The sequence below is a fragment of the Mirounga leonina genome, unplaced genomic scaffold (genome assembly GCF_011800145.1).
Source record: "Mirounga leonina isolate KUSES-001 unplaced genomic scaffold, KU_Mleo_1.0 Mir_151, whole genome shotgun sequence".
NCBI lineage: Eukaryota > Metazoa > Chordata > Mammalia > Carnivora > Phocidae > Mirounga > Mirounga leonina.
The window spans coordinates 42,606,177-42,622,198 of NW_023270377.1; the positions used below are offsets into that span (position 1 = coordinate 42,606,177).

The 16,022-nt window shown below is 32.5% G+C and overlaps 1 protein-coding gene across 3 annotated transcripts in view; it reads right to left on the reverse strand.

Moving 5' to 3' along the window:
* Positions 1 to 16,022, reverse strand: part of GLS (glutaminase) — a 78,751-nt gene that overhangs the window by 50,981 nt on the left and 11,748 nt on the right. For all 3 annotated transcript variants that reach the window (XM_035007515.1, XM_035007516.1, XM_035007517.1), the window contains exons 2-6: positions 12,056 to 12,152; positions 11,591 to 11,712; positions 6,962 to 7,091; positions 5,577 to 5,656; positions 2,851 to 3,014 (exon numbers count right to left, since the gene is read on the reverse strand). In XM_035007515.1, the coding sequence (XP_034863406.1) occupies positions 2,851 to 3,014; positions 5,577 to 5,656; positions 6,962 to 7,091; positions 11,591 to 11,712; positions 12,056 to 12,152 (593 nt within the window). The remainder of the gene's footprint in view (positions 1 to 2,850; positions 3,015 to 5,576; positions 5,657 to 6,961; positions 7,092 to 11,590; positions 11,713 to 12,055; positions 12,153 to 16,022) is intronic.

Consider the following 16,022-nt stretch of genomic DNA (forward strand, 5'->3'; position numbering starts at 1 on the left):
ACACTGATATCTGTGAAATCATGGCTCCTGGCTAAGATAAAATACATTTACCATTGGCCTTCCAAATAAAGCCTTCATGAAAGATAATTTCATGTCTTTTTCTCCTAAAATGTCATGCCTCAGAATGTAATAGAGAGTTTTTTCCTGTAAAAACATATTTAAGAAGTGTCAAAAATGATGTATAACTCCAGGCTTGTCCTTATTATAAACTAAGCGATTTCTTAGCTTTTCAGTTTTGTTTGGAGGAGAGTTCATTGGCTTTTAGTATATTCATAGAGTTGTGCAACCATTACCACAATCCATTTTGGGATACTTCTGTCACCCCAAAAAGATACCCTGTACCCATTAGCGGTGAGTATCTATTTCTCTCCTACCCCTGGCAACTAGTAATCTACTTTCTGTCTCTATAGATTTGCCTGTTCTGGGGGTGCCTGGGTGGCTCAGTCAGTTAAGCATCCGACTCTTTCAGCTCAGGTCATGATCTCAGGGTCCTGAGATCCAGCCCTGCATGCTTAAGATTCTTTTCTCTCCTTCTACCCACCCTCCCCACATACTCTAAATGAGTGAATTATATGGCATGTGAAGTATCTCCCAATAACATTGTTAAATTTTTCTTTATTTTAAAAAATAAAGACAAAAAATTAGGTAATTGACAGTTTACCAGTTTCCCCTCAATATAAGATCAACAATGTGATTTAGTAGCTATGGTTTAAACACTACATTTTGGGTTACCCATAATGATGATTAGTTCCAAACTGTAAATACTCTGATATTATACTAAATTTTAACATTTGGAGTATAGTATCAGAGTATTTACAATCAAGAGTTCACCTATTCCAAATCTCACTAAGAGAAGTTTGCCTTCTCTGAGATCACACAAAATGAGGGCAATTACTGTCAAAGAAAAGTACTACATGGCAAAAGGGAGCTAACAAAAAATTTCCAATATTATTCACCTGAAAAAAATAAGATACAGACGGAAATCAAGCTGTGCTAAATTAGTTTATATTTGTGTTTGTGCAGATGTTTAGGAGTCTGTCCTTTTGTGGTTTTTTGACATCATGTTTAGGCTCTAGGGCCTTTACAAGGCAGCTAATGTGTGTATTCCAAATGGTACCACATAAATGTGTGCATTTAATATTTTCTAAATCATAAATATTCTGCAAATACATCAGCTGCATTCAAGAAGATCTTTCAAAGAACACTAAAGCATTTCACGGCATGACAGTGCAACTTTCAGATGTAAGCAACTGCTCTCTCTGCCTTTGGCTCAAAAGCCAACACCTCAGTGTTTGGAACTGCTCTCAAAACAAATAGAGAAGCACAAGAAAATACCATTCTTTTTTTTTTTAAGATTTATCTATTTTAGAGAAATAAAGAGGGCGCAGTGGGGAGGGGCAGAGGGACAAGCAGAGAGAGAATCTCAAGCAGACTCCCTGCTGAGCTTGGAGCCCCACGAGGGGCTCAATCCCAGGACCCTGAGATCATGACTTGAACTGCAATCAAGAGTTGGATGCTTAACCAACTGAGCCACACCCAGGCGCCCCAAGAAAATACCATTCTTATAACTTCATTAAAAAAATTAAATAAAACAATAATAAGTATAAGGCACATTTCATTTTTCATCCAGCACAAACAAAAAATGCAAAAGTATATTTCTCACAACCATTATTGCAACCACTAAATTCCTTCACTCCTTCTTTCTTTGATTCTATCTTAACTCATCACAAAATGAGAAAGATAGCATATGTAGGAAATACTGAAATATAGAAACCAATACATAGGTTGGTGTTTAGATTTAAAACCTCTATCACAGAAAACAAACAAAAAACCACCTCTATCAGGAGTGCCTGGGTGGCTCAGTTGGTTAAGCATCTGCCTTCAGCTCAGGTCATGATCTCAGGTCCTGGGATCAAGTCCTGCATGGGGCTCCCTACTCAGTGGGGAGTTTGCTTTTCCCTCTCCCTCTGCCCCTCCCCCTACTCATGCTCTCCCTCTCTCTCTCAATAAATAAAATCTTTAAAAATAAATAAATAAAATAAAACCTCTATCAGATCAAAAGTACTAACTACCTTTGTCCTCCCCCTTTCCTTTTGAATTCCTATTAAGCAGTAATACTTGTTAGCCAGCCAACTATTTAATACAAGATGTTTCTTTCAAATATTAAATGTTATGAAAAAGAAAAAGCAAAAATACTCATTATTTCAACCACAGCCACCATAAAAACTTGTTGTGTTGGAAGTTTTCAAATATATATAAAATACAAAAGTAGAAAGAATAAACACCCATGTAGCTATCTAAGTTAGCCTCAATAATTACTAACATGTAGTAATAATCACACCCAGCACTCCCAGCTATACTCACTTAATTATTTTACAGCAAATCCCAGACACTGTGAGATTTTACTACAAGATATTCTCCTATGTGTTTAGAAAATGAAAAGAAAATCTTACTCCCTGCCCCATCTTCTCCCTAGTCCATTTTCCAATGGTATGAGAGGCCTAAAAAAAAAAAATTTTTAAGTAGGTGATTAAACAAACTATGTCTGTGGGTTTAACAGAAACTCCATGAGAAATGAAAAAAAAGTATGAATGTTTTTAATTTTCTTCAAAAATATTAAAAAATAACTTCTTAGATTTATTTTTTTTAAGATTTTATTTATTTGTCAGAGAGAGAGAGAGCACAAGCAGGGGGAGCGGTAGGCAGGGAGCCTGATGCAGGGCTTGATCCCAGGACCCCGGGATCATGACCTGAGCCGAAGGCAGATGCTCAACCGACTGAGCCACCCAGGCGTTAGATTTAAATAGGAAAATGGGGTATTTCTTTTTCTAACTTTTATGTAATTCTTACCATCTTCATTTAAAAACAGTTTGTTGAATCTTAATCCACTTGGCTCTTTCCCAACATATCGATGCACATATTCTGTTCCAAGATCATTAACAGCAATGGCATATTTCAAAGGTTTTACACAGGACTGAAGACAAAATGGAACTTTGGTATCTCCAATAGAATGCCTATTTAAAAGTAGATTTAAAAAATAATTAAAATCAACTGGAAAAAAATGTTTGAATAATTGGGAGTTATTTTTACATGTTAATTCTAATTTACAAAGGTTTTCCCATAATTCAACCACAAGTTTACTTAGATATTAAAGAATAAATATAAATTTTAAGAAGAATACTGCAAATAAGGCAAAAGCTTAAAAGTATGCAGGTAATAATATGGTTCAGAATTAGGTAATAAATAAGTAATGTGAAAATTTTCCTCTGAGGCCAAGAGGGTATGGCCCTCCTTACTCCTACCTGTATTCAAGCATTAAAATGAACTAGCCCTTTTAGAAATCAGTCACCACTTTTTCACTCATAGGTTTAATCATGGCTATACCGTGGTGGTTAGTTTTTAAACAGAGCTCAGTTTGGGATTCAATACCATTCTCTGAGACCTTGACTATAAACGCCTCATCCTCTGAACCATATCTACTCACAATTCCAGCCCTGTTAAAATAAACAGCACCCAGTTTTATAAACTGTATTAGAGCTGGCATTAATGGCATCATTATTACCATGTATCTAAACAATAGAACAAAAAGAAAGCTTTATATGTTTCCAAACTGGGATGTACATGAACTACAAAATAGGTTTAAAAATGGAAAAACTGTGACTGACCCCATCATAATGTAAGCTTCACAAGGGCAGAGATTTTTATTTTATTCAACAGTATCCCAGGTGCCCTGAACTATGCCCCAACACAGAGCAGTCACTCATTCATTCAGAGTGAAACTCATTCATAGTGCAACTGGGTAATATTAACAACCACCCCTGGGCAAAACGGGGTTAGAGGAGACATCAAAGGGCAAGGAAACATCAGAGAGCCGACCACCTTACTTCCAACTATATTATGGACTATAATACATACATATAGATAGTAAAAATATATAATATTCTTCCTATCATGTTTATGAATAATTTCTAATTCAGACTATAACTTCAACTTGACAATGATTCTAAAACCTGACAAGAGCCTGTCTTATTACCTTTATTTAAAAATACATATGTTCTAATCCAAAGTCAACTTTTAAAATTCTCTAGATGAGACAACTAACCTAAAAGAATCATCACCACACACAGAGAATGTTTAAGAGAAAAATCATGTGCAAGCCTTGCATTATAATCATTTCCTCCAAATATAAAAATTTCCATTACATGATAAACCATTTCCTCCAAATACAAAAACAGAGCTATCACTCCATACTAGAATTTGGTCCGTAAGAATAAAGCCACGTCTTCTCATGTATTTGTATCCTTTTATAGCACCCAACATTTAATTCAACACACAATTAATGGTTAGTACATTTTACAGGCCCAGATGAGAACAAAAGCCTGTCATAATGGAGAGAACAACAAACTGGAAGTTAAGAGACCCAGGTATTTGTTTTACCTCTGCCAGTATTAGAGGAATTTTGGGCCTCAGATACCTTAAGAATGAATGGGCTAAACCATATGTCTTTTTACTGTAAATACTTGAGGAAGATTATTGGTAAAAAATAAAAAGATCACTTAGAAAGAAGGTATTTAAGACTGAAAATTATGAGGCTAAATGACTTGTAGTTTTAACAAAATTTAGGATAAAATTAATCACTGGTATAAATTCATACTGTGTACAGTATGAATTTAAAGCTGTATACACTTAAGGAGTTGTACACCATACTTTATGTAAGTTACATTTTAATTTAAAAAGAAATACTTTAGTAAAAAACAAAGGAACACAAAGATTATAACTCTGAGCTAAGCCTTCAAATGAATTAAAAAAATTGATTTTTCTTTTTTGGCATAATTTTTCTGACTTGACAAAACCAAATTATAACATGATTAATAAATCTTTATATCTGGCTCACAGCATAATAAAAAGTCATTCTTGAAAAAATATTCCAGAACTTTATCAATTTTTCAAGGGCCTCACATAATTTATTGTTTTTAAAACCAAATCATTCTCTTTGAAGTGCCTTCACATCATTATCCTTTTTATAATTCTGCTAGAACGTCATTTGTCAATGGCTCTGCCTATAGCTTGAGCACTTCCCAAAGATCACTTTCATGGACTTATGAGATCCTGCAAGTTTGCAAATGACAGACGGAAAGACTATTATCTACTGTACTGTCTTAACTATCACACCGCTCATATCATGAGCATAAGCAACAATGACAGTGAGAGGCTGTTAATGTTAAACTAAGAAATGGGAACTAATTTGATTAGTGGTCAGTTCATTAGTGAATAATTTCATGTTTTGACAAGTCTGCTTCTCCTAAGAAAAACTGTAATTGCAGGTACTTGAAAAATAAATACTCAAATAACAAGACTACAACTGTGAATGACATGAAATGCCTCATGAAATTTAGTGTTAAGACTACTTCAGTTGAGTTTTTAAAAATTAAGTTAAAATCTAAACTTATTTTCCTTCTTGAATTCCTATCATGTTATGGCTAATTTCCATCACAGAAAATGCTCCTCTCTACCTCATGCTGTTACGTAAAATTGAAAGCTTACAGTTGGTTTTCATGAATATTAAATAAACTCACCTCTGTCCATCTACTGTACACACAGACACACCCCACAAATCAGGACTGAACTTGGCTAGCTGAGGAATATAATCTGCAACCTATACAAAATATTGGGAAAAAATTAACAGAATACAAGCAAATAATATTTCTTCTATCAAAAAATTTATCTTAATTTAGCTTCCACTAATGAAAAATTATTTTATAGCTCTCAATGGTTTTGTGGTCTTTTATAATATTCATAAAAACTAAGGGTAGAAGAGATTTGAGGATTACAGGTAAGATCTAACTGGCTTTTCTCAGTCTCCCTCATCCCGTATGTTTTCCAATGCATTCTCAATTCCTAGAAAAGCACAGTCTAAAAGAGGAACTAAGACTTGATTTTTACATTGGGGAGGGTACGTGCTATGGTGAGCACTGTGAACTGTGTAAGACTGTTGAATCACTGTGAAGACCTGTATCCCTGAAACAAATAATACATTATATGTTAAAAAAAAAAAAAAAGAAGATAGTAGGAAGGGAGAAATGAAGGGGGGAAATCGGTGGGGGAGACGAACCATGAGAGACTATGGACTCTAAGAAACAAATTGAGGGTTCTAGAGGGGAGGGCGGTGAGGGGATGGGTTAGCCTGGTGATGCGTATTAAAGAGGGCAAATATTGAATGGAGCACTGGGTGTTATATGCAAACAATGAATCATGGAACACTACATCAAAAACTAATGATGTAATGAATGGTGATTAACATAATATAATAAAATAAAAAAAAGGTAAAGAAATAGAACTTCTTTAATCAAAGTCATGGTAGCAGGGTTTCATTTCTAAAAACTTTCAATACAGAGAAAAAATAAAACAGCCCTTGTTATTTTATTTAGAGAATTTTTAAAATTTAATGTTCAAGGATATTACATTTACAGAAATTCTTAATAAAGTTACTGTTTTTTTAATGAGTTAAAAGCCATTTCCATCATCTGAAAATAAAAAAGAATTCTTAAATTTAATATTTCTTTGTAGCCCAGGGCGCCTGGGTGGCTCAGTCGTTAAGCGTCTGCCTTCGGCTCAGGTCATGATCCCGGGGTCCTGGGATCGAGTCCCGCATCGGGCTCCCTGCTCGGCGGGAAGCCTGCTTCTCCCTCTCCCACTCCCCCTGCTTGTGTTCCTGTTCTCACTGTCTCTCTCTGTCATATAAATAAATAAAATCTTTAAAAAATATATATATTTCTTTGTAACCCAAATAACAAAATTGAATATTTAAAGTATTTTAAAAGCATTTAATCCAGTAGCTTCACTTAGCTTAAATTTCTTAACTAGCAAAGCACAAGAAAACTCCACAACTTGAATTTCTATACCTCAACTTGAGCTGAATTAAGTGATTGGTTTAGGAAAATATTCACATCAAAAATGTTACCTTTCCTCCAGACTGCTTTTTAGCACTTTCAAATAACTCATCAATGTGAGAGGTAAAAGACATAAAGTCAGGAATGACAAACTTTCTTCTAAAGGCTTGTGTCAACAAAACAATGTTGCTCTGAACACATCTGTGGAATGTGAAAAAAAAATTAATTTACTGGGTGCCTTTCAAATATTAGTACTTGGTAATAACAATATTAATTAGGAGAATATTTAAACAATAGAGAAATTCATCATTTTATACAATAAACTAGAATCTATAAATTATACTTTCTGTATTATTTTCTTTCCTTCGAGCAGTCTTTCATGCAGTTTCTTGTAAGCTGTTGAACAAGTTAAAGAAATAAATGAGATTGCCTAAAAATTGTGTCAAAGATAAAATAGCAGAGCATTCTAACAGGTTAAATATCAAGAGCATCTAAAGACAAGTTTCTTAAGCCCACCAAGGTTAAGAATATATGTCAGCATGACATTTGGTTAACAAAAATTGGATTTTAATATGTCATAGCTGAGATCCTGTTTATTGATCCATTAAGTAACTTCAGACATATCCCTTAGTTCCTATATAACTATTAGTAGTATTTCACAAAAAAACTAAACTTTATATTTTAACATATTTTTGCTAAATTACAGTTTGAAAAATCTGTATTTCCAAGCTAACAAACAGAAATAAAATCAACTTTATTTAGTCAGATTAGAATAAAATACTTATTAAAATGCTTGTAACAATAATGTATAGTTTTAAAAAAATTATTTAGAGTAATTAATTTACATTATATGAATCACCAAAAATATGAAATCATATTATTCTATTCACTATAAGATATGTAATACATTACAGAATAAAAAGGTCTCATTGTTAAAAACTATTTAAAAAGATAATGGTAAATCATGTGGATGGGAGAGCATGAAATCTAACGATTTGAACCAATATTCTGCTTTGTTCTAAAAAGGACTTAGGCCAGAAAATCAATATATTAATGTAAGCTTAAAGAAGAGCTTTTTAAATAGGTTACAGTGAACCATCTTCTAAGCTCATCTTCTTAAGAGTCTCAGTAACTCAGTAAGAGAAAGTCAAGCCACTAACTATGGAAAGTTATGTAACTGGATTCCTCACAGGTAAATGATGTGGTACTATATTACCTTCTTTGGGAAGAAAAAAAAAATCCAAATTAGCATTTTTTTTTAATAAAAAGTAAGTTTCAAATACTATTCATCTGTTCAACCATAAAAATTTTAAGATGATTTTGAGAAAGATGATTTCCTTACTTTATAGGTAAGGAACATTTTGAAAAAGATGATTTCCTTACTTTATAGGTAAGAAAACTGTACCTATAAGTAAATAACTTTCACTAACTATAGAGAAATGAAGAACTAAACACTCAGTATTTCTTTTTTAGTTTTTATATCTCAGCATTTTAATTAAAATTGATCTAAATGAAACATTGAATTAAAATTAAGTCAGATTTCACTTTTAACTATTAATTAAAAATTCAGAGAATATACTCATTTGGTCAGTATAAAATTAAAATATTGATTTAAAATAATACAGGTTATTTCCAATGATAAAGATGTGCCCCAATTACAACATGAAAAATTACAGTCCTAATTTCCATTATTAACCAACAGACATAGAAATAATTGACATCTCAGAGATAACATTTACTTCAATAAACTTTGATAAATTATTTTCTCATAGTTTCAATGTTAATCTAAAAATTATTAAGCATGCTACTGATTTAATATTTAACGTTTTAAATAGCAATTCAATTTGCACATATGAGAGTTGTAAAGAAATTATACTAAAGAAAACATTTCTCAGCAGGAAAAAGTTAAGACAATTCCTGATCTTAAATCACTGTATCTGTATCAAAACTAAATCCTAATTTTTCAAAAAGTTATACATGAAAAAATATGAGGACTGCCAAACTTAAATATTAACCTACTATTTAACTATTTAAAATTAATCAGCACTTTTAAAAGGAAGCTTTATAATTAACAAACTGTACAGTCAGTGAAACTGGTTTGTTGTTTTCTCCTCTACTAGAAGGTGCTGGTAAAGTTGTGGTAACTGACTTCACTGGTGAATTACTGTGGCCAACACAAGCAATCTTACCACTCAAAAAAGTGTCTACTGCAAACTGTTGAAAATTACAGGTAGTAAATGTTTTCATTGGGAGTTATTTGAATACAGATGTCATGAAAGGAACTAGAAAATTAGAAGTCCTATATAAAAATGAATTCTGAGAAGGAAGGGTTCATACTTTTCAGCAAGTCATATCTTTCTCATGCTTTGTTTAGTTTCTTCATCTGTAAACCGGGAAAAATAATCTTTCTTCTTAAATATTTATGATTAACAACTATAATGCACATGCTTTAGAAAGTATCTCACAATTTTTCATCAGTGAGATAATATAATGGATATGAATTAAAAAAAATCAATATACAAATGCAAAGACTACCATTCATTTCCCTCCAAAACAGAGAAGACCAAAAAATTATGATCACACATAAGAATAGCTCTAATATCTGTATGGTTAAAAATGCATAAATAAGGCATTCATTTTCAACATAATTTTCTACTTCTATCAGTTAAAGGATTATTAGCATTAAAAACAATTAATTATCTAGATGGGTACAGGCAGTCTCCAACTTTCAAATAGATTATGCTCCAAAGAGTATGCTTAGAACACACTTTCCCTTAAAAAACAAATCATATGTAATAGTTGTTTCTCAGATTACCCTCAAAGGCTAAATATACTAACCAACAATGTTTTTTAGGTAAAATCAACACACTGACTTCAACCAAACCCATCCACCTTTATAAATTATTTCTCTGAGAAAATGGAATTCCACTGTAACATCTCCTTCCCACCTGCATGGAGAGGAAATAATTTATTTAAGGCAACACTAAACTAGAAAACTTCTTATTTGGAAAAAATTCTCTGGAGCAATCACCTTTCTAGGTGACCCCAAAAGGCTAATAGTCAAAGGTTCTGAATTACTTCATTCTAGAGATGAAAAGAGAAATCATTATGCATATAGATGGAGACTTTTCCATTGCCTACTCATACAAAACACTAAGCATTTGTCAAGTTGGGAACTGCCTATATTACAATCATCAATTTTTTTAAAAAATTGGATTAGTGTTTAAAATATGGTAATTGCTATTATTTTATATAATTATAGGCAGAAAATTGTATGATTATGTTTCCTGGCTTCATAATCAGTATATTTAAGTTACTTTTAATTTCATATTTAAACACAGCAACATGTTTATAAAGCACAAAAAAATTTTAAACAGACTAAAAAGGTATAAAATACTTTCATTTAAAATTCCGAAGCAATTCCTCATACCTATTATCAACACATCTACCTACCATCTCTTTGACAACTTCATTCTCAGATACATCAAAATAACTCTTCAGAAGGCACCATAATCAAGAGTACTTTGCTCCGACAGTTCATGAATACTAAAAATAATCCTTATTGCAAAGGCACAGCTAACAAGAAATTTATTTCCTCCCCTCCACAAAGAAACATATTTTGTGGATTCAAAATTCCTAACACCAATTCTAACATCTGAGTTAACAGAATCAAGAACCTTGTGGTAAAAAGACAAGAATCTAAAACTGTCAGCAGTGCTTCACAGCATGCCAGGAAACTCTGAAGGACCTCAGTTACACACACCTTCAAATGACTTAATACTCTAGGATATTCCCAGGAGTTACCCAGGACAAATCATCCAGTCCCCAAAAGAAAATAAAAGAAAAAATAAATAAAAATACATACATACATAAAAATAAATTTTCAAGGGAGATGCTAGAATTCTTTGAATCTATCTCAACTTACCCTATGGTCTAGAAAAAGCCAATGTCTTACAGTAGTGTTTACAGTTTTATACTGGTTTTTACCTAACTCTTAGTAGTTTAAAATACCATTTACCTCTTTGGGATCCATTATAAACATGCTATCTTTTAAACCATTAAGAAATCAGACAAGTAGGAACACATTAATGAAGATAAATACTAAACAAATAGGCAAATATAGGAAAATCAAAATAAGTATGCTCATTCAACCAAATCAAGGCATTAATCTCTAAAGTGTCTTCAGTTTTTAAATATTCTGAGGGAAATAGAAGTAGTCAAAAGCCTATGTATTAATATGTCTGAAGAGAGAAGCAGACAATGGAGATATGTAAATCTAAGGAATACATGCTTTCTGAAGCCTTCTCATTTTATGATGCCATCTAAATCACCTTGTAGTAAAGAAACAGAGACCATATGGAAAAACCCTGTAAGACATGCAGATGAATTGGAGATCAATTTAAGCTGTGACAAGACAGAGTGTGCTCTATTCAAACACATTGCAATTTCAAGATACGTAAATTGGAAACATCCATGCCTACATTTCCTTAGAGCAGTTTCAAAGAAAGTCTACTCTTAGCCCCTGTGTGTTATAGAACTTTATGTGCACCACGTTCTTCAAACAATTGATGTTTATAAATTCCCCCTTTTTTTTCAGTTACACAGAAAGCACTGGCCTTCAAAGATGCAATTTTGTTTTAAAAGAAAAATCACCATATAGCATAGCAAATCACCATTAAAGGTTTGGCAGAAATTTTTACTTTTTAAAAAGATCTTTGTCTAGCATGACACCATCTGATGTTGTTTGAAGAGTTAATCTTAACATATCCATACACTCTTTCAACCTGGGATCAGACGTTCGCAATCCTGTAGATTTGAGTGCCTGTTTTTAAAAAAATAAGAGTTTGTAAATACATAATGCAAATAATGTATATGCTTATTCCAACTACAAGTTTTTATTCCTGTATATAAAAACTTCTACCCAGGACCTGAATACGTATATGGGCATTTTAGTATCACTATTACCCACTTTCTGGACAAGTTTCTCATTGTTTCTTTCATTTTCTTTCACTGATTACCTTGAAATGAGCATGATGAAAATTTGAAAACATAATAAGAGAAACAGCGTCAGATGACCTTTAAGACTACATTTCAATATTACTGTATTATTGATTCAGGATTACTGATTTTTAAAAAGTTTAAGATAGAAAAATATAAAAACGTACTGTAATAAATTTATGAACAGGTATTTTCTCTTGTCCTTCTGCAATTGTATAGAACAGCAAATCTTCCAAGCTGGGTAACAGACCCTGTTTTATTTTACTAAAGGGGAAAAAAGAAAACAAAATTAATCCTTGTGAAACATTCTAATGGATTTTAGGTATATCCATTACTAAATAATCATTGAATCAGACTACAGCTGAGCTGATCTACTCATCAAGATTACGGTCATGATAAATGCTAATTTACCAAAATCAAACCAGTTATAACTAAAATCACACCGAAAAAGTAGAAAATGACTTATTAATGAATATATTTTTTTAATCCCAGGTTTTAAAATCTTGATTACCATTTCTAGTGGTACTAATACCTAGTCATCTATTATGGTGATACCCTCTTCTACAGCCTAATACAACACCCAATACTAATTAAAGAGCTCAGCAAATGTTCAGGTAAGAGTCAATACTTTGTTTTTTGTGTTTTTTTAATATGATGACTATATTTATATATTATTAAAATAGTTAACCTGATTGTAAAATCTGGGGGAGACAGCAATTACATACCAGACAATAAAGATTAGTATACCAGTTTTGAATCCTAGCTATAATACTTACTAGCTGAGTCACCTTGGATAAGCTAAAGAACCTTTCCATGGTTCAGCTTCCTCATCTGAGAGGAAATAATAGTGCCTACCTCACTGGGCTGTTTGTTGTGAGGATCAGTTGACTGGAAACCTTCAATACATTTAGAATGATGACTGGCAGAGAGTTAAGTACTCAATTGATGGTAATTGCAGTTAATATTTCTAATGTGCTCTAGGCTTACATATATAGACCAAATGCCACAAATCACAAAGAAGACTGTTAGAATAAAATTTTTACCATAAGAAAAACATTAAAATCTTAATTAACTAATTAACTAGTATAAGATGCTATAATTAACCAAACATTTAAACAAAAAAGGAATTTTTTCCTATCCTATCCACTGAAAAGTTTTCAAGTAAATAAACTATAATGAACTTATTATGTTTTTTATTTTTCGCTCTGAAACTATAACACATTTCAATATTCTGAACATCAATGACTATATTAGAGTGATGTTACAAGAATTACAGATCCAAGGTAAAACAGATCTCCCCACCTATTAAAACGGGAGGGAGAAGTACATACATGTGTGTGGGGGGTGTGTAAAATATTCTGGAAAAGACTTTATCTGTATTTCAAGAAAGAGAGAAAAGTAAAGAAAAAGGAAGGATGGAATACTCATTTTCTTAATTTTAGAACTTAATCCAAAACAATTCTGGACTAGCCATAGTATAATGGCAAGTTTCATGGGAAAACTGTATACATTACTTTTGTAAAATAAACTGTCACAGAACTCAAGTCTGTTTAAAATTGTTTGTATACTGTTAAAAAGAGCTTTCTAGGTATCTAAATATTTCCTGGATTACCCAAAGATTACTTAATAGTTCCATACTTCAGTATGACCATATGTACTTAATTATTTCCTAATATAATTACTTCCCTATTATTAGTGGCCCATATATTTCTATCTTAAAAGACAACAGAATACAGAGTTGGTTCACAGAACATGGACAGTTATACATGCACATATAAAATTTCTCCTAAAAGAAACATTAATGTTGGTATTAATATCATTTAAACTTGCTTTCAAAGCTGTTACACCAACTTTTAGATTTTAAAGTCAACCTTAAAATGTATCAATTTCATGCCAAAGTTTTTAAAAACTAACAAATAGGATTACCATAATTTAATGACATATCCTGGAAATATGAATTTCTATATATATATAATGAAACAGGAGTTCAGATAGGTCAAGAAGCTTCCCAAAACTGCACAGTGGCAAAAATGTATTTAGAACCCATTTCTCCAAATCCAGAGCCTAAATTATTCACCACTACAGTATACTGGCTCTCAAACTTACTAGCTAGTTATTATTTTCATAAGGTATAATTTTTCTAGGTCTTACCCTGATCCAAACCATTAACAGCATTCAACAATACCAAAGACTTAATATTTAAAGAAAAATTGAACTAGCCATCAAAACAGCAGTGGAAAATAACAGACCAATTATTTACAGAAAATGGTTTGTCAAATAAACTTCAGATAGTGGCAGTTTGTCACTAAAAAACTGCAGAATAAGCTTTCTATATATTTACCACACCAGTAAATGGTATTTGCTTTGCCTAAAAGCTAAGTAAATAACATAAAATATACACTTCTTTAGCTTATGGTACAGAGCACAAAAATTTAAATGACCATGTTATCGTCAAAGCTAGCAAAAAAAAAAGGTAAATATTTACTTGCTTTTGGATGAGACTAATTTTTATCCATAGAAGAGAGATTTAAGTCATCTCTAAAAAATGTGCTCACAAAATAAATAAGTCAAAATTGATAAAAAGAATGTACTACCTATCTCAGCATTTAAAAGCTCAGACTCTGATCTGAGAATGAGTTAGCTTCAACTCTCTGGTAAACAAATAAATGACAAGATTCTCCCCAAACTTTCAAGAGGAAGAAATTACTCCAAAGATCTTTCTTGATATTACCCACTTTTCTCTCTCCAAATTTAATACGGCTTTGTGGCAACACTTCACAGTAATGTATTTTGCTATTAAAATTCAAAAGGTAAAAACTATAGTTTTAAGCATATAGTAACTAAAAAATCCTTCAGGAGTATTTAAGTTTTAATGACAAAAAAAATAGATTATAGGAGACTCTCAAATCATTACATTAGCAACTACTGATAAACCTGAGTGAGCCATCCAGATTCCCTAGGGAAAAATATAAAATGGTTATGACATTCAGCAACTAAAATAAGATATACAGGGGCGCCTAGGTGGCTCAGTCATTAAGCATCTGCCTTCGGCTCAGGTCATGATCCCAGGGTCCTGGGATGGAGCCCCACATCGGACTTCCTGCTTGGCGGGAAGCCTGCTTCTCCCTCTCCCACTCCCCCTGCTTGTGTTCCCTCTCTCGCTGTGTCTCTCCGTCAAATAAATAAAATCTTTAAAAAATTAAAGTAAGATATACACAGAAGATCAGTATATCCAAAGAAAAAATCCTTGTTACATACCTTTCTATTCCTTCCCTTTTATTACCCCTCACTTCCTTTCTAATCTCTGCCCTTAAGAGCCTTTTACCATCATTTTGTGCCTTCATTTATCCATTCCTTCCTCTACTTTACCCTTACAAAATACTTGCTTAGAACACAAAAATCATTCTTTAATGAAAAAAAAAAAAAACATGTATTTAACTGGCATCTATGACATGTACAGCTTTATGTTAGTTGTTGCTTACAGTCTAAATTGAAAATAGAAGACACACATAATGAGGAATTACAAGAATGAGACTATGGGATCCACTCTGAAAAATTACTTCACTGTGAACTAATAAGGTAAAGTTTTTTTAGAAGACACAGAATTTCAGCTGGACTTGAAAGATGGGGTAGGAGTTGAAAACACGGCAACAGAAAGGGATTTTCCAGCAAAGAAAACAGAACGACCAAAGCAATGAAGGTACGCATTCACTGGGTGTTTACAAAGAACAAGGAATGAATCAGGTGCCTGTTTCTACCTATGAGCTGTGAAAATACCTAATTTTCAGGGTTGAGAGAGATCTATATAAATTAAACAATAAATGAGGAGACTACCTCCCCAAAATTTACACGTGGAGTTTAAATTCAGGGCCAATACCTGCAACATGCAAAGAGGTACTGTCTGTTTACTGATCAATCAAATCAGTTACCCAATACCAAAGGACAATTTCAGCTTCTCAGTTTGGTATTCAGTTCTCTATATTTGGCTTTGTACTATCTATTCTTAAACTTTTAATTAATTAGACTCACCAACCTGTAAATAAATCCTGCTATTGCGCCTTTAATTTTTTATCTATATAAGCCTTCTGTTTATGACCTTCCTTTCCCTAACCCTTTAAGGCATCAATGATCATT